Genomic DNA, 24,771 nt, shown 5'->3' with positions numbered 1-24,771 from the left:
CTGAGAGACTTTGTACCTTGTTAAGCAGGAAATTATTTCATCGGCTGATAACAGGAAGTGCCTGCACACATGAAACAGAGCTGACAGCCGAAACGCACAAAATAAAACTCTAGTCAACAAGGAGGGGACAGACCATGTGTTATTCTTGAAAGGTACCAATTTTCCTTAACATTTATAATGTTTAGCAGACTTACAGAACTCCAGAATTCTATAATGTGATTTGTTTAAAAAAAAAAAAATCTGACTCTCTGGAATCAGGAGTTCTATACACATTTTATTACAGAATAAATGTTTTTTTCCATATAAGACCACTAGTTACATTACCCATTACAACCGAAATCCAGATCACACAGAATAGAGCAGCTCTTTATTCTTTCATGGGTAGATGAGCTGCTGTTGTGGTGTCCCATTGCACTAATGTGCATTGTTGCTCAGCAACCAGGCACACCCGTGGTAATCAGCCTGTGGTGCCCCCATCAGGGCCTGAAAATGGACATTTGTGCAAGAAGAGTGGCCTAATGGGGTTATCAGAGCCAGTCCTTGTCTGCACGCCTGGCTGACGGCATTATATCACATCCCGAGCCTCAGCAACGCCCATGTCAAACTGATTAGGCTTGGTTAATGTGTAACATGATCAGAACATAGGGGTGGGGGAAGGTCCGGCACCTGAGTGCCCCCCAGTGGGCACTGGCAGTGCTGCAACCCAGCAGCCTTCAGGACAGGCAAGAACAGGAGAAGCGGTCTGAACCAGTCTGAGGCAGATGCAACCCTGCTTTCTATGGTGGGTTTTGTTCAGGTTCTTTTGTCCACTAAGAATGCAGCACAGCAGTGAACAGACTTTGGCATCACCTTCAGGATGAAAGAAGGATATGAATAGATCATTTTTTATTACAATTACACTCAGCTCAAATGGTAAAAAAAAACAACAACAAATAAATATATTCCAATTAAAAAGAGCACTTAAAAAAAATCGCTGCAATTACAAAGAAGTGCACTTTCCAAAAATCAGGTCTGGGAAGAAATAGGCCAACCTGATCGTTTAAATCCCACAGTACTCTAAGCTCATCATCGTAGTCACACTAAAAAACTAGCAATAAGGCTGCAATACTGTAGGGCCTCTTCTGTACAAAAAGTCCATTCCTGTTCAGACTTGTGCAGTAATTATACAGGCGAACGCTGTCTCTTTGGAAGCCAAAGATGCCAAGCAGCGGGACAGAGTCCTGAATGGCAGAGCAGGAAGCGGCTGCTCCGACGATCACTCCAGCCCAAGGGCCAAGGGGATGCCAGCGGGCAGGAGGACCCCGCCACGACGGAGGAGGCCGTGGGCGATACGAAAGTCCGCACGGAGGCCACAGGGGTCACACAACGGCCGCAGATCCTCACATGTGTCCAGGAGACGCAGCAGGAAGCCGGCCCTGACGAAGAGGCCACACAGGGCCCCGTGGAAGCGTGGCTCGGCCAGGAGACGCAGCCAGGACCCCCAATCAGCTGCCGAAAACGGCAAAGCCAAAAAAATCAGCTTCTTACCTTATTTCACACTCATTTTAACACAGACACACCTGTTTCTCCATATAAACACATCTATTAAGAGATACATTCAAACACAACTGCACACACACATCCATGAACAAATATATCAAGATTTGTAGGCATTTTGCATGGACTTCAATTCCACCCAAACAATAACAATTACTAAAACTTGTTGACAAACAGAAATTTTCAGTCATTTTCCCCTCCAAATTTTACAGTTCATACAGAAAAAATCTCTTTATTGGAGAAGGCAGTATATGTATTTTTCCTAAGGCTATAACAACTGGGCAGGTTTTGCACTGGCAAACTTAACTAAAAGCCTGAACCTCACCCTAAATTTAACTGCTGGCAGCAGCACAACCCCAAGACTGTAAGTAAACAGCCCAAGATTAGGCTAATAAGAAAATGGAGTGATGGATAAATAAAGGATGTTTTATACCTGGGTTGAATTGTTTGCAGAGGGAGACGTTCTCCCAGACAAGCCCAGTGTTTTCCCTGACCCAGAGTGCCATGGAAACATGGAGAGAGGAGCATTCTGGGTATCTATCAGCCAGTCGAAGCAGATAGGGGAGCAGCAGCTCCGACATTGCTACCGGCTCAGCAAACACATTCGCCTCGTCCTGCTCGTACAGACTGCAACGCCTAGAAAAAGAGTTTAAAAAAAGCTTTAAAAAAAGAAGCGCAGTGAGGTCTGTGAAATCAGGAGCGCGAGTGAGAGACATTCACCCAGAGCTCCGCATGTCACTCAGCGTGGCGCCGAGGTCCAGCTCCGGCAGGTGCAGCAGCAAAGCCTCCAGGGTCTCGGGGCCGTCCCACAGCTCCTCCAGCAGCAGATCGAGGAGCAGCAGCAGCCCCCGGCTGGCCTGCACCTGGACGCAGCTCTCCCCAGGCCGTGCCGCCCGGAGCCGGCCCACTGCCGAAGCAAAGCAGGCGGCTTCAGCACGAACCCGCTGGTCCTCGTCATTCAGAAGGTGGAGGCCAGTGCTGATCAACCTGGGCAGGCAGCAGGCGGCCAAACAAACAACTTTAAATGTGACGGGAATAAAATGTCAGGCTGACCCAGGATCTACTTCATTGTCTAAACTGTCAATTTTGCCTTTGGGGTTTTGCCACCATGCTACCATTTATTTCTGCAATAAACAAAGTTCTGTGTTCCTAATTTTTGGCTTCCTATTTGGGAGAAATGGTTAAAAAAATTATCAAATAACAGAAACAAATGGCAATGTTAATATGCTTAAAAAGTTTGTCAATAAAACAATAAAAACAAACACTGTATTTCACCATAACACTTTTTAGTTCTCTGAGAATGACTTGTATTTTAATAGAATGATTTATTTTAAAATCTAAAACATATTTGGCAAATGGCTCTAAAAAGAGAAAAGTCTGACAACCAGTGAAAATGCAGTTAACATGATATAGCTTAAGATTTTACGGTAGGCCTATAAGCCTTCAATAAACCAAAGCAAATATTGCAAATTATGATATTTTTATCCTGGGTATGCCTACATCTGGCATTTTTTTACAAAATAAACCATTTCCCCATGAGACACTAACTGAATTTTTGATTATAGCTCTGAATTCTGGGATTCTGTGCAATGTCACACGCAGTTTGACGTGTCCCTGTATCAAATGGGAGCAGGGGGTTGCTTTTCACTTCTTTAACCAATCACAGTCTTCGTTGTATGACATCACTGCATCAAGTAAAACCAGTGTTTTCTGTGATGCAACAAGATAGATTTGTGAAGTACCCATTTTATTGTTGATGACTTTTGTTAAGGGACATAGACAAAAAACATAGGAATGCTTACCTACAAAGGCTGTCCGGAGCAATGTAAGGGTGCATCTGTATTTCATGATAATAATAATAATAATAATAACAATTTTAACAACAATAACAACAAGACTTGAACTGACAACCTTCCAGTCACAGGCACAGCTTTAGCCAGCTGTGCTACACACTGCCCACGGCTCAATGGCTGGAAGCCTTGAGTTCGAAGGTATAACAGACCAATCTGGTGATGCCATAAAATGAAAACTGTGATTGGTTAAAGAAGTGCGATACGAGCGCGTCCCTTATTGACCAAGGACACGTCAAAAAAATCAGGATGTCCAAACTCATGCTGTTTACAACAAGGAAGGAATATTATAGGTCACTATTAAAATGGGTAACAAAATAATGCATGTGTTAAAGTGATCAAAGAAATAACAAAGCATTATGACTTTGTTAATGCAATAATTTTCCCAGCACTAAACAGAATATGAAAAATAGGTGCACATCTCAAAATTTTAGGAGTAATCACTGACTGCAATGACATAAACACACACCCCAGTTCTGAAGTGCTGAATACTCACAACCAGATATCGAGGAAACAGTAACATGCATTGCAACCTCACCATCATTGGTATAGCACTAATACAGTACACTGCAATACCCTAACTAAGGGGTGATCTGTCTGACACATAGCCTTAGCTCTGACCGGGCTGAGAGGACATGAAGGGAACAGTGGAGGTAACTTGATTCTCAGTGCTGATTGGTAAAATGAGTAGCACTACTAACCTAACACTCAGTACTGAACTGGAAGAGCCTCCCCCCATGCAGGAACATAAGAGACGGGGGCCAGCTAACCGCATGGCCTGAGCACACGCCAGCCTCAGGACTTCAGGGGCCTCCGGGACCCTGTACTTCTCTAGCTGATGGCACCAGCGGTCAGTCAGCAGCGACTCAGAGCTGAAGGCGGAGACATAAAGAGAGACAATTAGTGCAGAAGTATGGGAGCGAGGGATGTCATCACAGGACGATGACTGACGAGAGAGGGATAATTAGTACAGAAGGAGCAGTGAGATGATTTATCACAGATGAATGACTATAAAGGAAGAAGAGACAGTGATGATTAAGGAAAGGAGAGTGAGGGATAATTAGTATCAGAAGGAGTAAAGAGAAAGAGACGATTATCACAAAAGGATGACTGCAAAGGACAGGAGAGTGAGGGATGATTATCACAGAATCATGAGAGAAAACAAATGAACGCTGGCTGTATTATGGGGTTCTGCCTCATCGAATGACTGTTCCTAAGGAATGGAGAGTTTTGATGGTTTCCTTGCAGGTATAGCGTGACCACTGAATTACAGACTAGCAGGGGAGCAGTGACCTGATGTCCAGAAAAAGGCTGAGGGCAGCAAGAGCTTGGGAGAGGAGCTCCGGACCACCAGCGCCACTCTCCAGAACCTCCAGGAGCAGCTCAGCCCCCTCAGGCGAGGCCAGCCGGTGAGGCGTGAGGGGGTCTGTAGGGGTCAGCGTGACCAACAGAGCTGCCAGGTATGTCTTTCTGTACTCGACATTCCCACTCAACAGCGCCGCCTTCAGGTTGGCCTGGGAAAAACACAACTGTTATTTGTGACTATGACAGAGCCAAAAAAAGATGAATGATAAGCAGCTTCTATTCTTTTTCTGCAACCTGCTATTTCAGTGCATATTATTCTCAGGTTTGAAAACCAACTAACTAAAAGAACTACAACTCAGACAATCTAAATAAATCCCTATTACATTCTGAGGTTGAATCTAAGACATTTTCAGATTCTCATAAAAAACTGAACACAACCGGCATGACATTTGGTTAATTTTATTACAGTCATTTTGATACTGACTGGAATCAACGCCTTACTGAAAAGACGGAAATCCTATCTTTGTTTTAGTGGAAAAGGCCTTCGTTATTAGTATACATAAATGAATGCTGAAAATACAAAATGCCTTTGTTGTAACAGGAAGGAAATTAAACTTAATCCCCCCCACCACGAAAAAATTTCTTATCGACATGTTTTCTTACACGGTTTTCTGTAGAAGCATTCACTTAAATCGTTGTGCTTCCCAGCCCAATCATTTGATATTCCCACCTAATGCTGGTGTGTTACCTGCAGGGCCGTCTCCAGGACTTGATACATGCTGGTTCCTCTCCATCTTTGATCCTCCAGTATCCACCTGATCAATGCAAGCTGCACATCGGTACCCTCTTCTGGAAAGTTCTCCCACAATTCAGCCACCCACCGCATGTCACCCAGTCTCACAGTCTCTTCGCACAGGAAGCAAGCAGCGTTTTGAAGGAAGGAAGCGGAACCCACCTGCATAGGTGTGATTTAAATCCCCCCCCAAGTGAGACAATGCTGTTTCACCATAAAGATAGTGCTTCAGTACAAACCACTACCCATTCCATTAAGCTTAACAGTGTATAAAATTAGATTTTAAGAATGGCTATGATGGTTAAGGAGATATATTATTTAACTTCTATTTAATTTCTACATATGCACTTCCAGATTCAGAATAAAGTACTGGTGTAAGGAGTAACCATCAACACTCATTTCAGAGTAATTCAAGACAGAAAGAAGCAATGAAACACATTACTGCTCTTGGGGTATGATGGGGTCAGATGGAGAGAAAGGTTCCCTACCAGCTGCTCCTGGGTGGGATTAAGCAACTGCAGGAGAAGTTCAGCCTGAAGCTGCTCCAAGAATCTAGGTGAGCAGAACCTCCTAAGGTGGAGCAGAACCTGCAGGTAGGTCAACCGGATAAGGGGGCACCTCTGGGTTGAGGTTACCAACCACCATTTGGACTCAAAAAGCTCCACCACCTGCTGTAGGACCTTCATGTTCTCACTGCAAAATAAAGAATTCACCATGTCTTATTACCTATTCCTTACCATAGAACACAAACGTTAATACATTTCACATGAATGCCCCCCTGTTCCTCTCCACACATACCTGACTGCAGCCAGAGCCCTCCCCAGAAGTGCACTCATCTGTAGCAGCTGCCCGTGCAGGCGGTTGTGGCAGCAGGGGTCCTCGGGATCAGGCAGTTGTCTGGCCAACCCCAGGATAATGTTCATGTGTTCCACAGGTGGTGTCACGGCAACCAAGGCTCTACATGCCACCACTCTAACGTGGTAGATGGGGCTTCCAGCCAGCTGTAGCAGGGGCATCTGGAAGTCTGACAGACTCCTGGGAGGGTTGTTGAAAGACAAAAGCCTTAATATTCAACATATTGGAGTGGTCAGGCTTGAAAAGGCCCCCTCCCCACTTACTGTGTGCGATCCTGGGCTCCCGGCTGCAGCTTGGCCAGGAGGGTTAGGACAGGGAACAAGGAGGGGTGCAGGCGAAGTCGGGCTTCCCCAGAGGCCCCCAGGAGCTCACTGGCTGCCCCCCGCAACTCGCCCAAGAGGAAGGGCTGTAAGGCGGGGTAGTGGGTGAAGAAGGCTGAGGGAGACATCCCATGATGCACCAATCCATCATCACTGCCTGGCCGTTGGCCCAACATGCGTGAGCATAAGGCATCTGGAGCAGTGATGGCAACCAGACATCGATTCAGATCATGTATTTCCTATCCAGGCACTTTAAATCTTTCTTTATTAAATTAATAAAAGGAAATGGCCTGAGCTTATTGAATAAACTGCATGTCCCTTGCAGAATTGTGGGGTGGCCTACAGCCTATCCTAGGCAGTCAGGATACACACACAGACACACACAGGTTTGTAATTATATCTTTGTGGGGACTCTCCATTCATTTCTATGGGAAAAACTCTAATCCCAAATTGATGATCTTCTTCAATTCAATTCAATTCAATTTTATTTATATAGCGCATTATCACAACATTACATTGTCTTAATGCGCTTTACATTTCTGCCCTACCCAGCCCTAAACCTAACCATAAGTAACCAATCAAAATACGAGACTTTTGGCCTTTTTAGTTTTTTGATCGCATTCCCAGATCTTTGTGAGGACCTGAAAAATGGTTCCCACAACATCAAAATAATTTGGTCCCCACAATGTAATATCATCCAAACATACACACACACAGATTAGGTATCTATATCTTTGTGGGGACTCCCCATTCATTCCTATGGGCATAACCCTAATCCCACTTATGACAGCCGTAACCCCTACTAAGCCCTAACCATAACCATATGTAACCAAACAAAAGACAAGAGTCTTTTGGCATTTTTAGTTTTTTGATCGCAGTTAGATTTAAAAAAAAAAATTGAATTTCCCCTTATGGGAACCAAAATGAAATGGTCTCCAGCACATCAAAATAACAGGTTTCTACCACATTGTGGGTCTCCACAATGCAATGTGTACCTGGCCCACATACACACACACTACAGGCAGTTTGGAGATGCCACTGAGCCTAACGTCACGTCTTTAAATGTCAAAGTTTGGGAAGGAAGACATACGAACTCCACATGTACAGAGTGGAGCTGGGATTCAAACCCCCAACCCTGGAGGTGTGACGTCACAGTGCTACCCAGCGAGTTACTGTGCTTCCCATAGCCTGTATCAGCCTCCCACATACCTGATCTCTTTTATAAGTAAGGAATAGACCTTTGATGCATTGGGAAGGACAGGGCTGGGGGGAGGCTGGTAGTAGGAGGTCAGCATGGCAGGTGGGTGGGAGCGAACAAGGTGACAGTGCCTTACTGTAAAGCTGTAATGCAGCATTCCTCATCGCCCAGCAGGGGGAGCTCAGGAGTGTCAGGGACAGGATGGCAACGGGGGAAGCGAACTGGAGCATGGCCACACCCAACCCAGAACCACGCACCAGTGCCTGCAGAGTGTGAACTGCGCCAACCTGAGGGTGGGGACAATGCCAAAGAAGGAGTATGGACAGAGAGACACAGGAAGGACAGAAGGATGGACAAAACACAGTCAGAGAAACAGGAATAGATTAGACAGTGAGAGGAAAACAGAGAAATGGACCGCTAATCCAGACCTAACATGTGAGATCAGTGTTCTACTTCGATACGAGACCAATCTCGTTAATTATTCACATCTGTGTAAAGGTGATGTGAAGTATAGCATAATGATCTACCCTCAGTGGCCAGTATATTAGGTACATCTGCTAATTAATGCAAATAATGTGGTTACAACAGAATATATACTGCATGAAATGAAGCACCACAATGTTCAAGTACTGTTCAGCCAAGCATCCGAGAGGCATGTGGTGTAAGTGATCGTGGGTGTGGTGTGATGCATTTCTGTGTGTGTGTGTGTGTGTGTGTGTGAGCGGGTATACCTTACCTTATGGGGACACAATGTCCCCACAACGTGACGAATACACGTTTTTTTTTCCCCACAAGGGGAAACCTAATTTAATAAAAATCTGTGACTGTGAGAAATGAATGAGAAGTCCCCATAAAGATATGTTTACCTGTGTGTGTGCGTGCGTGTGTATAGGTGCATGTGCACGTGGGTCTGTGGATGAACAAACCTGTGGAAGGTCTAGTGTCTGGTTCCAGTTGTCAGACACAGGCCGACCAGCCGTCTCCAGCAGAACCCGCATGGTGTGGGCCAGCATGGGCCTGGCCTTGCCCGCCTCCTCTGCTGACAGGATGCACAGCACCAGCATGGGCAGCCCTGCCGCCCGCCTGGTCACAGAGGTGGCACAGCGCCCCTGAAGCACCGTTAGCACCTAGGAGAGGAAAGGGAGCCACATCTCTGAATGGCCCGTCTCTCCAGCCGGGGTCAAAAGTGGCCAGGTCATTGGAAGATGGGGACTTCGGATTCTAATCCCATCAAACTGTGTGTCTACTGCTTTTCAGTCGAACCTGCTCCTATAATCCAGTTAATTAGTAAATATAAATTATGAAAAATAAGTCGAGCTACAGCAAGAACCTGCATGTAAATTTCCTGCTAGGAGGGGAAATGGGGAAGATACACCTGGAGTGAGGAGCTGGCAGGACTGCTGTTTGTAAGCAGGGGCTGGGGGTGTGTGTGTGTGTCTGTGTGTGTGTGTGTGTGCGTGTGGGGGAAGGGGGGGTAGCATACCTGCTCCAGTAGGAGGCCTGGGATCACCTGCAGCTCAGTGTCACAGCTGGTCAAGAGGGTGGCACAAAACCTGGTTAAACCACAGCAGCAACCTTCTACAGCACCCTGGGGGAGGGGGGGGGGTGCGTAGGACACACATAGGGTACAGGGTCAGTAAGGGGGGAGAAGCATGTGAAACCTTCAAGTTTGGGCTACAATGTATTCCAGACGCCACCCAAAAACTAGGAGTGGGTAACTGGGGGAGGGGGGATTCCAAAGCTGATGTCACTAAATTACAATCTGAGGAAGAGACTACAGGAAATTCCCAAGGTAATACAGTGGAACCTCGGATTATGAGTAACGCGGTTTATGAGTGTTCCGCAAGACGAGCAAAGATTTTTAATAAATTTTGACTTGGAAACGGAGCAAGTCCTGATTTACGAGCGCCAAGTATCATCAAAAATCATATGGCACACATGCGCTTCTTGTTTTTACGTGCGCTTGGCTTCAAAACAGGAAGCACATGCGTGTGCTTCTTGTTTTGACGCCGAGCACACGTCATCACAACTGAACCAATGGTTATTCACTTTCTCACGCTGCGGAATTGTGGGTAATCGTCTCCCATGGTCGGTCTCAGTCGGCATGCCTCACTCGTATAGTCAAAATTTAGTAGAAAAGCACCACCTGAATAAGGGCGTAGCAGTGCGAGCGTTGAATCTGTTTAACGACAATGCAATGTCCACATTTTTGCGAAATCGAAAAGGAGGCAAAAGAGGCTGTCATTGGATGGGTTCCTTGTTAAAGTCGCACAAACAGAAAAAGATTCCAGTGAGCCAACAGATAGCAGTGATTCCGTTAATTATAGTGAAAGTCGCCCTACAAAATAACCCTCCTCTTCTCCTCTCTCGTCTCCCTCACACCATCCACGATTCTTTTCAAAGGTAAAGCGCAGGTTAATTTGTTTTATGTATTTTTACTTTATATTTTGTATTAATAATTTTTATTTAAAATATTTTTGAGTTGTGGAACGGATCATATGAGTTTCCATTATTTCTAATGGGAAAATTCGCTTTGATATACGAGTGCTTTGGATTACAAGCATGTTTCCGGAACAAATTATGCTCGTAAACCAAGGTACCACTGTACATCCAAAATGGATGGATGGGTGGATGGACGACATACAGGATATCTCCCTCCTTCTGACATAAACAACAACAATATCTCTCTACTTCCAGCACATCGGGGCCAACCTGCACAACCCAACTAAACCACACGTGACAATCCCCCCTCCCCCACACTCTCACCCACCCACACACATGCCCCCAACACCCCCAGTACACATATAACCACGCACACAAGCCCTCCACACACCAAAGAGACCTCATGCACCCCCCCCACACACACAACACCCACAGAATAATTCAAACACCCCCACACACCCCCTCACCATCTGCCCCACCTTCGCCCTTTCAGTCTCTACGCTTCACAAAGAATCCTGACTGAAGGGGTACGGGCTCCTTACCCAGTGGCGACATTTCAGCAAGATGTCTCGGAATATCTTTGCCACCCTTTTCAGGTCCTCAGTACTCAGGGGGCGCTCTCCTCCCCGGCTTTCTACCAAAACCACCTCAACCAGGCCGCCCAAGAAAATCCCAATTTCCTTCCAAGAGAAAGCGAAACACATTTCAACTACAAGCTACTCAAAGTTAGAGCGTTAAACGAAACAAACTTTAATACTATATTTCAAGAGACAACTAAGAAAATTTTTTATTTTTTTTTTAAATACTGTCAGACCCTAACATTATTGTTGACTCTGGAAAAGAGGCATAATTTAGTCAAACTATGTTGAAATACACACACAGCCGGATTTGTCACAGTCATCTTTCCTTGAGCAGAAATACATTTATTAATGAGAAGCTTTGATTTCCAGATGGTGCTCTATCTGTGCTCACCTTGAAGGAGACCCAGCAGCAGGTGAGCACCAGGCTGTGCTCCTCCGACAGCAGAACGCACTCCTCCCCCTGCCCCTCATCCTCCTGCCCGCTGCCCTGGGCGATCACAGTCCGGATGGCGTTTCCCATGGCGCAGAAGGAAGGTGGAGCCTCTGAGATTAACAGGAAGAGGGCAATGACCTTTCTAACAGGAACAGCACTATTATAAATGTGCAGCACGAGCACTAATATGTTAGCAAGTTGCTCACATTCCATTAAAAAAGGCAACGTTCCTGAACCTAATAATAAATTAATTTAACTTGCTATAGGTAGCAGACTTAAAACTACACATCTACTGTCCCCAATCTACTTTGAAAGAAACTGTAAAATCCCCAGACTTTAAAACCAAAAGACCTTCAAAAAAGACTTCAAAAAGATGGGATACCTTCCTCCTCTCTACAGTCAGCCTTGTCCCCATACAGGATGCCTAGTAAAAGGTGGGTAATTTTCTCAAGCAAACTCAGTATGGTGGCCATCACATTTTGGCTCAATGCTGCCCCCTGCAGTGGAAGTGAGGCACGTGGACTCTCCAGAAGGCATCTCTGCAATGCGGAGAGGATACCTGTGGATGATGGGACAAGCCTAAGTGACCAGGTCGGTGATACTACCTTTCGGAATAGCACTCACAGAACCCAAAGTCGTTGCATGAAGATTAGCTGCTGCAGTCTCACCATGAATGGGCCTGGTCCTAGCAGCAAGCAGCATGTCTGTCCGAGCAGTCAGGTAATGGAGTTCCAGCTCCCCAAGCAGGTACTGGACCATAGCCGCCATCTTCACCTCCGGGGGACTTCTGGACCCAGCAGCCAGGTGGTATCCCTCTTGTAACACCACGGAGATGTCCTGGGACCTTCGGAGAGCAGACAGAGAGAAGAAATGGGTACGTCTCAACCACCGTAGATAAACCCCTGCTGTAACTAAGAACATAAGAAATTTACAAACGAGAGGAGGCCATTCGGCCCATCAAGATCGTTTGGGAAGAATTTAACTAATAGCTCAGAGTTGTTAAAATTAGGGGGAGCGCTCCTTACTTTTGAAGGAGGACCTTGGTGAGGAGTGCCCCTGTCTGCGCCTCCTGCACACGTGGGCTGCACAGGAGCACCTGAGCCCTCTCCAACAACGCACGGCTGAGCTCCTCAGGGAGACCCAGGGGGAAGAACTTCAGGATCAACTCAGAGGCCATCTCGCGGATCTACAGAGAATCGCCACGTCAGCTCTGTGATTGGCTGGTGTAACATGCAGAGAAGACACTTATGCCCAGAACAGCTTCAGACAAACAGACCAGTGCCTAGAGCAGGCTGCAGAGCATTCTCCTACAGAGACACACTTGTTTAGTGTTTAGTGTTGCTTACAGGGACTCTAGCTAATTGCTCACTCGCAGTTGGACCTATAGTGTGAGGTATAGAGCAGGGTAGGGATCGGTGCCATTGGCTTTGGATGAACTGAACTGTCAGTGCTGTCACTCTAGCTTCACACCCCCTTGTGGAATTGGAGTGCTGATGTTCAGGGACTCCTCATACCAGTGTTACCACCTCCCCCTTCCTCCTACTTATGTTGCCTTATCTGCTGGAGCTTACATATTGCACTCACCAAACTGTTTGCTCTACCTCTAGTTTCCCCTACAGTCATGGACAAAAGTTTCGGAAGTGACACAAATTTTGTGTTTTGTAAACAATGCTGCCTCAGCATGTTATTTTTTTTATGTGTTTCTATGGTATACTGAAGATTAATTATAAGCATGTTGGAAGGGGTCTTCATCAGAGAAATCAGAGCACCAGTCTTCTGAAGTACAAGCACCGGGCCGCAGAACACTGGTGCAAAGTTATTTTCTCTGATGAAGCCCCCTTCTGAAATCTGCGTATTTCCCAGCATGATGGAGCACAACGTCACAAGGCAGAAGTGATAATGAAGTGGCTCAGAGATCATAACATTGACATTTCGTGGCCAGGAAACTCCCCAGATCTTAATCCCATTGAGAAGCTGTGGTCAATCCTCAAAAAGTAGGTGGACAAGCAGAAGTCAACAAACTGTGATCAACTCCAAACACTAACAAGGCAAGAATGGATCTCCATCAGTCAGGATTTGGCTCAGAAGCTGATATCCAGCATGCCAGAGCGAATTGCAGATGTTATGAAGAAGGAAGGGCCAACACTGTAAATATTGGCTCTTTGCTTAAAATTCAGAGATTAACAAAGCTGAAGCAGCAAAATTTGCAAAATTCAAAATTTGTGCCACTACCACAACTTTTGACCATGACTGTACTTTGGCTAGTGCACGTTTTTACCCTGCCCCCTGGGTGTCCTGCCTACCTTGCTGCCTGCGACACCCCTACTACCTGTGACATCTCTCCTGCCTGCCTTCCTGCCTGTGATTTTGCATTTACACCCAGGGACTTTGTTCATTTGACTTTCTCTACCAGCCCAGGAGGATGGACTCCCCCTTTGAGTCTGGTTCCTCTCTACTAGAGAACTTTTCCTTGCCATTATTGCCTCTGCCTTACTTTCTGGTGGCACTGGGCAGAAATAATGTAAAGTACCGTAATTTCCGGACTATAAGCCTCTACTTTTTTCCACACGCTTTGAACCTCGCGGCTTAAACAACGAAGCGGTTAATTTATGGATTTTTCTTGGGGTTTTCCCGGTTTCACAAGCTTCATGCCGCCAAAAAACTAAGCCCCGTAACATTAAACCAATGAAATTGTCGAACGGGTGAACCAATGAAAGTCTTTACATTAAATCGAGCGCGCTCCCACTGAATCATTCTGATTAAGGTAATCATTTTGTCATGAATGCGCCCTCATCATGGCAAAAACACGGAGAAATGCATATGATGCCGCTTTCAAGTTGAAGGCGATCGATCTGGCTGTTGGAAAAGGAAATAGAGCTGCTGCACGGGAGCTTGGCCTTAATGAGTCGATGATAAGACGTTGGAAACAGCAGCGTGAGGAACTGACTCAGTGCAAAAAGACAACAAAAGCTTTCAGAGGGAAAAAAAGCAGATGGCCCGAACTAGAAAATGAGCTCGAAGACTGGGTCAACGCACAGAGAGCAGACGGCCGAGGTGTTTCAACTGTGCAGATCCGACTGAAAGCCAAAACAATCGCCACCGCAATGATGTTTGAGGATTTTAGAGGTGGACCGTCGTGGTGTCTCAGATTTGAGACATAAAGGCCTGTCCATCAGGGCACGGACGACTCTGTGTCAGCAGCTCCCTCCCGACTACGAGGAAAAAGTTTCAAACTTCCGCAAATTCACTCATGCAAAGATAGCGGAGCATTCTATCGGCCCGCACGACATCATAAATATGGATGAGGTTCCTCTGATGTTTGACCTGCCTCTCACTCGAACTGTCAACAGGAAAGGCGAATCATTTGTCACGCTGAAAACGACAGGGCATGAAAAAACGCACTTCACCTGTGTTCTGAGCTGCACGGCATCGGGAGAAAAGATTCCACCGATGGTAATTTTTAAAAGCACGACGATGCCAAAAGAAAAACCCTCGAGAGAAATTGTTGTGAAAGTCAACAAGAAAGGATGGATAACGGAAAGCCTAATTAATGAATGGCTGACGGAGTGTTACGGCAAGCGACTGGGAGGATTCTTTCACAGGAACAAGGCATTGCTTGTTTTGGACAGCATGAGGGCCCACATAACAGATTCTGTGAAAGAAGCCATCAAGAGGACAAACTCAATTCCAGCTGTGATTCCTGGGGGCATAACAAAGTATTTGCAGCCACCCGACATCAGTGTAAATCGTGCATTTAAGGTGGCGCTCCGTGTTCAGTGGGAGGCTTGGATGACAAATCTTTCACTAAAACGGGCCGCATGCGAAGAGCAACTTATGGTCAAGTCTGCCAGTGGATCCTGACAGCGTGGAGCACTGTCAAAAAATCCACTATAATCAACGGGTTACAAAAGATTGGACTGCTGCGTGTTGAAGAGGGCAGCACGAGCTCAGTGGGGAATTTGCCTCCAGATGAAAATGACGAGAGCGACAATGGAAACGATCCTGAGACAACATCAGATGAAGTAATTCTGAGGCTGTTCGACTACGACACCAGTGCGCAGGAGGAGGAAGACAACGACCAATGATTTTCTTGGTAGGCTACTGTTTTGTTACAAGCCATGTTACAGGCACCGTCTTTCGTTAAAGCCTGTGTAAAATTCATTTGTTTCAATGTAGGCACCTGCGGCTTATATACATGTGCGCCTTATTTATGTTCAAAATAAGTATTTTTTTAAAAATCAGTGGGTGCGACTTATATTTAGGTGCGCTTAATAGCCCGGAAATTACGGTACTTTAAGCCAGTGTAATGTTGTGAAAATGTGCAGTACAAATACAATTGAATTGAATTATACAGATAAAGCCCCAGACCTTCTGTTCCTGTTTAGTCCAGCTAACCACTGCTAACCAAGCCTAAATAAGTACAGGTACTCCCCATTTACCTCATTGGTGGAATCCTCCAAGCAGGTAATGAGAACCAGAAGGTTGGACATAGAGAAGAAGTCCCACAGTCTTCTGCATCTGGCCCAGGTGATCAAGGCTGACATATTAGCTAAAAAAAAAAAAAGACAAAAAATCTGAAATACACAACAATGGAATTACCCCACAACTGAAAATGGGAGCGTTATAATTTAACTACATTTTATATTCATCCATCCATTATCCGCCCCTTATCTGTGGTTGGTTCATGGGGGCAGCAGTTGAAGCAGGGATACTCAGACCTCCCTCTCACCAGCCACCTCCTCCAGCTCCCCCGGGGGAATGTCAAGGCGTTCCCAGGCCAGCTGAGAGATTTAAATCTCTCAAGATTGTCCTGGGTCTGCCCCGGGGCCTCCTCCCAGTTGGACATGTCTGAACAACCTCCCTAGGGAGCTGCCCAGCAGGCATCCGAGATAGATGCCCAAACCACCTCAACTGGCTACTTTTGATGCGGAGGAGCAGCAGCTCTACTTTGACCCTCCCGAATGTCAGAGCTTCTCACCCTCTCTCTAAGGTTTAGCCCAGACACCACACAGAGGAAACTCAATTCTGACACTTGTTTCCGCAATATCATTCTTTCAGTCACTACCCAGAGCTCAGAGTAAGGGTAGGAACATAGATCAACTGGTAAATCGAAAGCTATGATTAAATCGTAAATCGAAATACTGCCCACAGTCCACCGATCCGTCTGCTGATCTCCCGCTCCCTTCTTCCCTTTGAAGAAGACCCCAAGATATTTAAATTCCTCAGCTTCAGGCAGTAACTCATCCCTCACCAGGAGAGGGAAATCCTTTTTCCGGTAGAGAACCATGGCCTCAGACTTGGAGATGCTGATCCTCATCCCGGCCACCTCACACTCAGCTGTAAATAGCCCCAGTAAATGCTGCAGGTCACTGGCCAACAACGTCAACAGGACCATGTCATCTGTGAAAAGCGAAGATGAGATCCTGAGGCCCCCAAACCAGATCCCTTCTGCCCTTTGGCTACGGCTAGAAATTCTGTTCATAAAAGTTATGAACAGAATTGATGACAAGGGGCAGCCTTGGCAGGGTCCAACACCTACCAGGAATGAGTCAGACTTACTGCTAGCGCTGCGAACCAAACTCTCACTCTATTTGTACACGGACCTGATGGCTCACAACAACAGACCACAGACCCCATACTCCTGGAGCACCCTCCACAGGACCCCCAGAGGGACATGTTCGTATGCCTTTTCCCAAGTCCATGAAACACATGTAGACTAGTTGGACAAACTCACATGAACCCTCCAGTATCCTTGGGAGGGGGAAGAGCTGGTCCAGTGTTCCGTGGCCAGGATGGAATCTGTATTGTTCCTCCTAGATATGAGGTTTGACCAACTGGCGAACCCTCCTCACCAGTACACCAGTACCAGAACCCTCCTTTTCAGCCCTACCACTGAAAAGTTTTTTGACTACTTCAGTGACCTCAGCCCTAGACATGGGCAAGTCCCCCTCTGAGTCTTCCAGCTCTACTTCCTCCAAGGAAGGCATATCAGTGGAATTCAGGAGATTGAGGTCAACAGTTCTCCATCCCTGCTGTAAATAGCATGGGTAAAGCCCTGCTTCCCCCCTCCTGAGTAGCCTGATGATTTGCCAGAACCTTTTCAAGGCCATCCGAAAGTCCTTCTCCATAGCCTCACCAAACTCCTCCCACACTCAAATTTCTGCTTCAGCAACTGCTAAAGTCACTTTCCGCTTGGCCTGCTGCTACCTGTCAGTTGCTTCTGGAGTCCCACAAGAACCAAACTTGGAAGGTCTCCTACTTCAGCCTGACAGCTCCCTTTACTGTTGGTGTCCAGCACTGGTTCGGGAATTGCCACTGTGACTGGCACCAACAACCTTACGACCACAGCTGCCGGAGATGTGAGTTAAAGATCTGCTGGACAAAGGCCTCTGCCAGACACTCCCAGCATGCCCTCACTATGCAATTGGGTCTACCAGGTCCATCTTGTATCTTCCTCCGCCATCTTGTATCTTCCTCCGCCACTGGATCCAATTCACCACCAGGAAGTGATCAGTTGAGAGCTCAGCTCCTCTCTTCACCCGAGTATCCAAAACATGCAGACGCAGATCCGATGATACAATTACAAAATTGATCATCGAACTGTGGCCTAGGGTGCTCTGATGCCAAGTGCACTTATGAACACTCTTATGTTTGAAGATGGTGTTTGTTATGGACAAACTGTGGTTAGCATAGAAGTCCAGTAACTGATCACCGCTCGGATTCCAATTGGGTAGGCCATTCTTTCCAATAACACCCTTCTAGGTTTCACTGTCATTACCCACGTGAGTACTAAAGTCCCCCAGGAGAACAATGGAGTCCCCAGAAGGGGAGCCATCCAGCACAACCTCCATAGTCTCCAAGAAGGCTGGATACACTGGACTGGCGTTTGGGGCGTATGCACAGATAACAGTAAGAGCCCGTCCCCGACACAAAGTCAAAGGGAGGCAACCCTCTCATTCACCAAGGTGAACTCCAATGTACCAGCACCCAACCAGGGGGCTATAAGTAGGCCCACCCCTGCCCAGCACCTCTCCCCATGGACAACTCCAGAATGGAATAGAGTGTAGCCCCTCTCCAGGAGTTCGGTTCCAGAGCCCGAGCTGTGTGTTGAGGTGAGCCCGACTATATCTATTTGGTATCTCTCTACCTTCCGCACCAGGCTCAGGCTCCTTTCCCACCAGAGAGGTTACGTTCCATGTGCCAACAGCCAGTTTTGGTAGCTGAAGATCAGTCCGTCTAGGCCCCTGTCCTCAATTGCCAGCTGATCTACATTGTACCCAACCCCCACAGCTCCACCTGCAGGTGGTGGGCTGAAAGGGGGGCGAACCCATGGGTTGGAGCTCGGCCACCAGCCACTCGCCTTCAAGGGGCTGCATTTTATAATTATCATTGTTAATGAATTACACTAAAAATCCATTTAGAGTTCACCTACTTTAACACCATGTTGCAATAAAATATCTATATTGGGATCCCTCTATAAAGTTCCCAATTGCACATAAATGCTAAAATACCACAATAAACAAACGGAGCCCCAGCCTCGTCATGACAGCATTCCCTTGCTCCCCTGGGCTCTAAATGGGTCACTCCTGCGCCCTCCCTCACCTGGAGGCTGGCCCTTCTTTTTGTCTGGGCTCCAGGTGTCTGTGCAGGTCTCCAGGACTGCAGAGAGGAACAGCAAGGCAGTCTTCTTCCTCTGGTAACTGAGGCCCGGTGCCACGGATGTGAAGGCGAGGCGGGCCAGCCAGTCTACCAGGTCTGAAACAGATTCAGAAACACTGATGCTCTTAGCAGATCCACTCCTCAGCATGCTCCTACATTAAAGTTCTGAAGGAGACAATAAACGTCCTTTTTCGGGCATGTAGACAGGCTCGTGTACTCAGCTCATTCAGCCATGAGGGAGGTCAGGACAGATTAAACAGCAGGGGCATCCATACCTGCTTGTGGACACATAGTCCAAATACAACTTCACAGAAAATGATCATGATTATTATTAGAGATCACATCAACAGTCAGCCCATCCACTTCAGCCCGACATGGAAGTAGACATCTCATCAAGAGACTGCTGTACAGCAGTTTGCTTTACGGTCAAGATATATAACCCAGAGGCTGACAAAGTTAAAGTCCTAACAGGGATTCTGCTGAAGACCCTATCTCCATAAATAGGCATAATACAAGTTTAAATATATATGATCGACCCACAGTTCATTGCTTCATAAAAATTTCATCATAAAAAATATGTTCCTGATCTCACCTACTCCTTGCTCCAGCAGGGAGTCCATCTCGTTCTCCTGACCATTGTCTCTGCCACATCCTTTCCTCTCCTTCCGGAGGCACGCCAGGCAGCCATCCCGGATACGAACCAGGAGCTTCTTCACCATGGCTTGGAGCTGCTGGCGGAAGGGGGACGACTCACTGTTCAGGTTGAGAGGGATGAACTGCTTGAGGGTAGCGAGCTCCAATGGCGAAGGGGGGTGTCGGATCCTGGGGCCCCCACACAGAAGGCCGAGTGCAGCCAGACGGACACTTTCATCCAGAGAGCCCAGAGCCAGCTGAACGGTCTCCTGGGACAGGCCTTCCTCAAGGGACCAGGATCCGCCCATCACCCGCCAGGTGCCCACGAGGCAGGCCCAGGCACGAAGGTGACCAGTGCTGGCACCTGAAAGCGAAGCTTGGAGGATCTCAAAGGCTCCCGGGAAGGTGCGCAGGGTCCATGGCAGGAGGTGACTGGAGGCATTGCTCTGGAGAAGCATCATGTCTGAGGTCAAGGCCTCCAGAAGGGCAGGACGCCACCTCTGGGCCCACATCTCTGCCAGTTCCAGCTCTGAAGGGGAGGGCCCAGGAGCCACAGCTGCACAAAATTCCCGCCTCTGCTGCTGGATCAGCGACTTGTAGGTCTCTGAGGCACACGGAGACAGGTGATTGGTGGAGAGGCACTTCAGGAGATCCCGGGGAAGATCTGGGAAGCGTTCAAACACCTACAGCCAGGAAGCAAACAGGCATCAGATCAGGCATTTGAGAACATGCACCTGCTTCCCAAAAGGTGTCAGAGAGTTGAGCTACATGCATGACAGAGGGAAGGGGGAGGAGCTAAAGCAAACATCTCTCACTAACATCCACAACTGAAGCCACATGAAGCTTCTACTCACCACGCCGCTGCCGACATACGGCAGGAGTGCACAAAGGGGGAAGTACTTGGCCTTTGCCTCCCAGGACAGGGCAGCCACATAGCTCAGCAGGGAAGAGTACAGAGAAATCTCCATCTCTGGGAAGCGACGCCGCTCCAGGTCGAGAATCTCCAGCAGGAGGCGGAAGGAGCAGTGCACGGACTCCGACACACCTTCCACCTGATGGTCACATCGGACATGTTAGCCAGGAGGCTCTGTGCCAAACCCGAGACAGAGGCAGCTGTAGCCCCGAGGTACTCATGGCTCCCAATAAACCGACCTTGATGGGAATTGTGACTGTTATAGTGTTAGCCAAGTAAACCGGAGCAGCCCTAACTTCACAAATTGCTGATAATAAAATATGGTACAATCTAATCAATATTAAATATAAATATTAAATAGTAAAAGTCAATCGAGAAAATACTGAAAATAATCACCAATTAGATGACAACATTAACAATTAAACATGAGTATCAACTTCAGAGAAGGTGAAAAAACATCCAAGTATCTTTTCAAATGGAGAAGCCAAACAGAGAGTAGACAGATAATTGTCTTTTCACCATCCAGTTACAAATTTGGTTTATCTGACAGGCACCTAATCTGTGACCCCTGTTCTGAAACTTACAGGGCTTTCTGCGATGTTCCAAACGACCTGGACAAGCTGTCGACACAGAATGGAGTCCTCCGGCAGCAAGGGGGCGCTCTTCAAGTCCCATAACTCCATGAGGCACTCCTTCACTTGCCTCAGCCACAGTACAAGCACTGTCAAAAGCCAATGTCAACAATGAGAGAGACAGCAGTGGCTCTACAGTCATGCAAAAGACCCAGACCCCAGATTATGGTCATGTTCACTGTACCTTGAAAGACGTAGTAGTGACAGTCAAAGCTCTTCTCACATAAAGCTGAAACAATTGGGAACAGCCCCTCCAGAAGCAGACATCTCTAAGAAAGAGAGAATCATCCTGTGTTTAGGACAAAATGGAGAGACACAATAACTGAGGAAAATCTGAAGGCCTACTTAAATTTACAAAAGATCTATAAGATCCCAAACATATTATCAACTGCTATAGTTAACTAGCTAAATCAGACAAGTTCACACACAACTACTGTGCCTAGTACGTTTGAAAACCTGTGGCCTGTACTATGAGGCGGGGTTACTGGCTTATCGGGGTAACTTAGGTACCACGGGATTTAAGGTACCACAGTTTAAATGGACTTCATATTCGTTCACTTACATTTTGCCCAGACTACTTTAAATCCAACAAGTTACCCCGATAAGCCAGTAACCCCGCTTCATAGTACAGGCCCCTGCTATTTAATTACATTAGGCTAAATTAGGAACTAAATTAACCTTTTTTTTAATTTTGAACACTAAGTTGGGGCTGGAACACAAGAACAAAAACGTTAAAATAGTGGTTCAGCTTGGTACAGGTTTATTTCATTTCTGAGCCCTGTTTCAGCTCGGAGTGTAACATACTGAATGATATTAAGAGGTTTCTCCCCATCATATTACACAGTCACTGCTATAGCCTCGTCCCCCAATCCCCCCGCACAGGATTAGTACCTCTTTGCCGCCCCCGCCACAGAGCAGCACGTCCTTGCGGCAGCATGACAGCAGCCCTCTGCTCACTGCCAGCCTCCCCATACAATCCTGCCGCGGCCTGCACTGCACCCTCAGCTCCCCAACACGCAGTTCTCGGGGCTCTGACAAAAGACGCTCATTAACCTTAATCATTATTAATATTATTATTCCTATTTCACTTCATATGTGAAGCAGGAATGCTGCAGCACTATTAATTAAATGTGAGGAACTCACCCCCACACTGTGTCCTATTTAGTAAGTGTCCCAACAGAACTGTTTATAGAGAGCAACAATTTTACATTTTATTCACTAACACAGTAGGATAGATTATTTTAGGAATGCAGTTTAATTATAAATCTGATTCCAGACTGACCATGTAGATAAAGCTTATTTCAAAGCAGAATGCTTCGTAATGTTGCCCACAGCACAATGCTTTCCTCTTAACCTAAGCCTTTAACCATAGGTGATGCTGTTGACCAGGCTGACCTTGGCATGTGACCTCTAGCATGTTCCACGCAGCTGTGGTTCCGCCCTCAGCCGTCGGGGAGGTGTTGCTCAGCATGACCATGGCCGTGCCAGCCAGAAAGCGGGTGTCCCTGCTGGAGCTCTGGGCACAGATACGAAACAAGGGAAACAGATGCAATTGTTCCCCCACAAAATAACATCTCAAATTCAACTGCTTACATCACAGCATATGTCCTATGTAGCTGACCTATGTAGGACCCTGTTACACATGATGCATTAGATTAATTTTTCCATTTAAAGAATTCTTCTGCAACATTGAGGGCAGCATGTGGCTCAGTGGGCTAAGGCTCTGTGCCTGTGGTCAGAAGGTCGCTGGTTTGAGTCCGGCCTCAGCACATTTGTGGGTCCTTGAGCAAGGCCCTTAACCCACACCTCTGTGAGTACTGTTATGGGTGGCTGCCCTTCACAGCCAGTTTGCTCTCACCTACAGAGACCAAGTTGGGGGAGGCATAAAGAGAATTTCCCCACAGGGATCAACTATTGTTACTACATTTCAAAACATCATTATTATGCTGATTTTAATGAAAACTGTCTACTATCAATCAAACTTTATACGATATTAATTATATTTACATATTTTTAAACTGCCCCTTATCAAGTTCTAGTTTCTTATGGTTCCCAGAAGCCCTTAATGCAATGTATTCCAAATTATGAGTAAAAGCTCATGATTGATACCTCTCCTAGGATAATATCCATCAAGTACTTCAAAATGTCTGGCAGAGGTGAGACAGCGCCCCCATCCTTCCACACCAGAGGGGTTACCTCTTCAGGCAACAGCTGGAACATCTGCAGACACACCTGTGAGTGCAGGATTTAGATGGTGAGCCTCGTTCATGCAGGTCCTTTTATTAGCCACTATAAACATGATACTGGCGTCACAGACCACCTGACCAACCTTGACGGCATTATAACATGCGTCTCCATTTCTTAAGACCTCCTGCTCCATGATGCTGGAAAATGCCTGGTCCACTTTGTGGAGCAAAGAGGGGAAAGCCTGTCTCAGAACTTCCCGGCCCATTGTGCTGTCCTCCAGGAACATGCAAACTGTGGAGAGTGCATATTCACACATACACAACAGCAATTTTGGAAAAACCCCAATAACAGTGCATTTTACAACAGACATCAGCTGTCAGTGTCAAACTCACCTGTTTGAAGTCCCATCGCCTCCAACATCTATTGGACATCAAACATAAATTACATAAACTGGTTATAACATACCTCTATCATCAGAAATACACTTAATAAACCAACTAGCGGCTACGTCAATGACACAGTACCTGATCCGAATCCATTACAGAATTCAAACACTTTTGTACCTCTTCGAAAACGAGAGAAAGGTTGATCTCTGAGAAATGTTGCATCATCTGTTATTGGGTGTAGTTTGGGAAAATAAAACAAAACAAAAAAAATTACAAAAAATATATTCACTGCTTCTGTCACATTTAACCCAGAGGGAATGGGCAACAACCTGGTCCAGTTTCCGGAAGACTGTGGAGACCTGCAGAGTTTCCAGCTGCATGGAGATGATTAACTGTATTAGAGGCAGCATGTACTTTATTTCTAGGGACTCCAGCAGATTCTTCGATATTCTCCTGAGCAGCTGGGAAGCTTCTTCCAGGTTTCTCTCCTTGCATCGCTTCACATTGCTCCTGCACATATAAACCATAGAATGGTGATTCACCCAACCAGTCATGATACTTTTCATCCCGCCAGGCGAATTGAAATAATACAAAGAGACATGTTCCGTTACCACATCTGACAGCTTTCAAATTATTGTACTTTTCATTTTACCTCAAGCAGTCGCCCAGATTTTTGATGAAAATAGGGAATGCAGTTTTAATATTAACATGTATGTCACCTCCAGCGTTTAAAAAAACTAGACTGCACTCATCCAACTGGCGCTGCAATGACTCGTTCATAGACATTTTAAATTTGTCTTTATGGATTTCGGACGAGCAAAGAAGATTTCACACTATATACATGCACACGATTCTCTATTTACTACATACAGCACGTTCGTGTAGAGAAAAAACTGCAATGAACAAGAAAAGTTCAAGTCAGAAATCGTTTACACTTCGATACTATGCAACGAACAAACGCCACCTAGCCGATTGGATGTATTACATTTCACTTTCAGTTGACACGGTTTTATCTTACCGTGCACTGCTACATGGTCCAAAAAGCTTT

At 46.4% G+C, this 24,771-nt stretch overlaps 1 protein-coding gene across 3 annotated transcripts; it reads right to left on the bottom strand.

The window, feature by feature from the left end:
- Window positions 1-254: 254 nt before the first annotated feature.
- LOC111839993 (tRNA (32-2'-O)-methyltransferase regulator THADA) lies at window positions 255-24,621 on the bottom strand. 3 transcript variants are annotated; one of them, XM_072709073.1, is made up of 31 exons: window positions 24,376-24,621; window positions 24,053-24,233; window positions 23,862-23,948; window positions 23,730-23,757; window positions 23,480-23,628; window positions 23,260-23,382; window positions 22,546-22,666; window positions 22,042-22,181; window positions 21,335-21,419; window positions 21,103-21,239; window positions 20,460-20,657; window positions 19,565-20,288; window positions 18,916-19,068; window positions 15,753-15,862; window positions 12,339-12,499; window positions 11,982-12,157; window positions 11,696-11,872; window positions 11,272-11,423; window positions 10,842-10,979; window positions 9,341-9,445; window positions 8,784-8,984; window positions 7,994-8,144; window positions 6,603-6,852; window positions 6,283-6,519; window positions 5,973-6,177; window positions 5,440-5,646; window positions 4,680-4,900; window positions 4,088-4,258; window positions 2,257-2,523; window positions 1,970-2,172; window positions 255-1,488 (listed from the first exon to the last, which is right to left on the bottom strand). In XM_072709073.1, the coding sequence occupies exons 1-31, from the start codon at window positions 24,507-24,509 to the stop codon at window positions 1,256-1,258; spliced, it is 5,625 nt and encodes a 1,874-aa protein (XP_072565174.1). In that variant the 5' UTR covers window positions 24,510-24,621; the 3' UTR covers window positions 255-1,255. The 3 variants fall into 3 exon arrangements, 2 of the variants coding, with proteins under 2 accessions (XP_072565174.1, XP_072565175.1); XR_011989314.1 differs by lacking the exons at window positions 255-1,488; window positions 1,970-2,172; window positions 2,257-2,523 and having other exon boundaries at window positions 4,127-4,258; window positions 5,440-5,506; XM_072709074.1 differs by lacking the exons at window positions 255-1,488; window positions 1,970-2,172; window positions 2,257-2,523 and having other exon boundaries at window positions 4,209-4,900; window positions 5,440-5,506.
- Between the last annotated feature and the right edge of the window lie 150 nt (window positions 24,622-24,771).

The sequence above is a fragment of the Paramormyrops kingsleyae genome, chromosome 2 (assembly GCF_048594095.1).
Source record: "Paramormyrops kingsleyae isolate MSU_618 chromosome 2, PKINGS_0.4, whole genome shotgun sequence".
In the NCBI taxonomy this organism is placed as follows: domain Eukaryota; kingdom Metazoa; phylum Chordata; class Actinopteri; order Osteoglossiformes; family Mormyridae; genus Paramormyrops; species Paramormyrops kingsleyae.
Note: the sequence above shows the minus strand (reverse complement) of the source record. Positions and strands in the feature narration are given on the sequence as shown.

What these genes read in the sequence shown, in the direction of transcription:
- LOC111839993 (XM_072709073.1), bottom strand. Translation starts at nt 24,509, where the DNA reads ATGTCTATGAACGAGTCATTGCAGCGCCAGTTGGATGAGTGCAGTCTA. An exon ending in TAGGACCAGGCCCATTCATG is followed by an intron (nt 11,873 to 11,981) that starts GTGAGACTGCAG and finishes CATCATCCACAG; the next exon opens with GTATCCTCTCCGCATTGCAG. An exon ending in ATCCCACCCAGGAGCAGCTG is followed by an intron (nt 5,647 to 5,972) that starts GTAGGGAACCTT and finishes ACACCTATGCAG; the next exon opens with GTGGGTTCCGCTTCCTTCCT.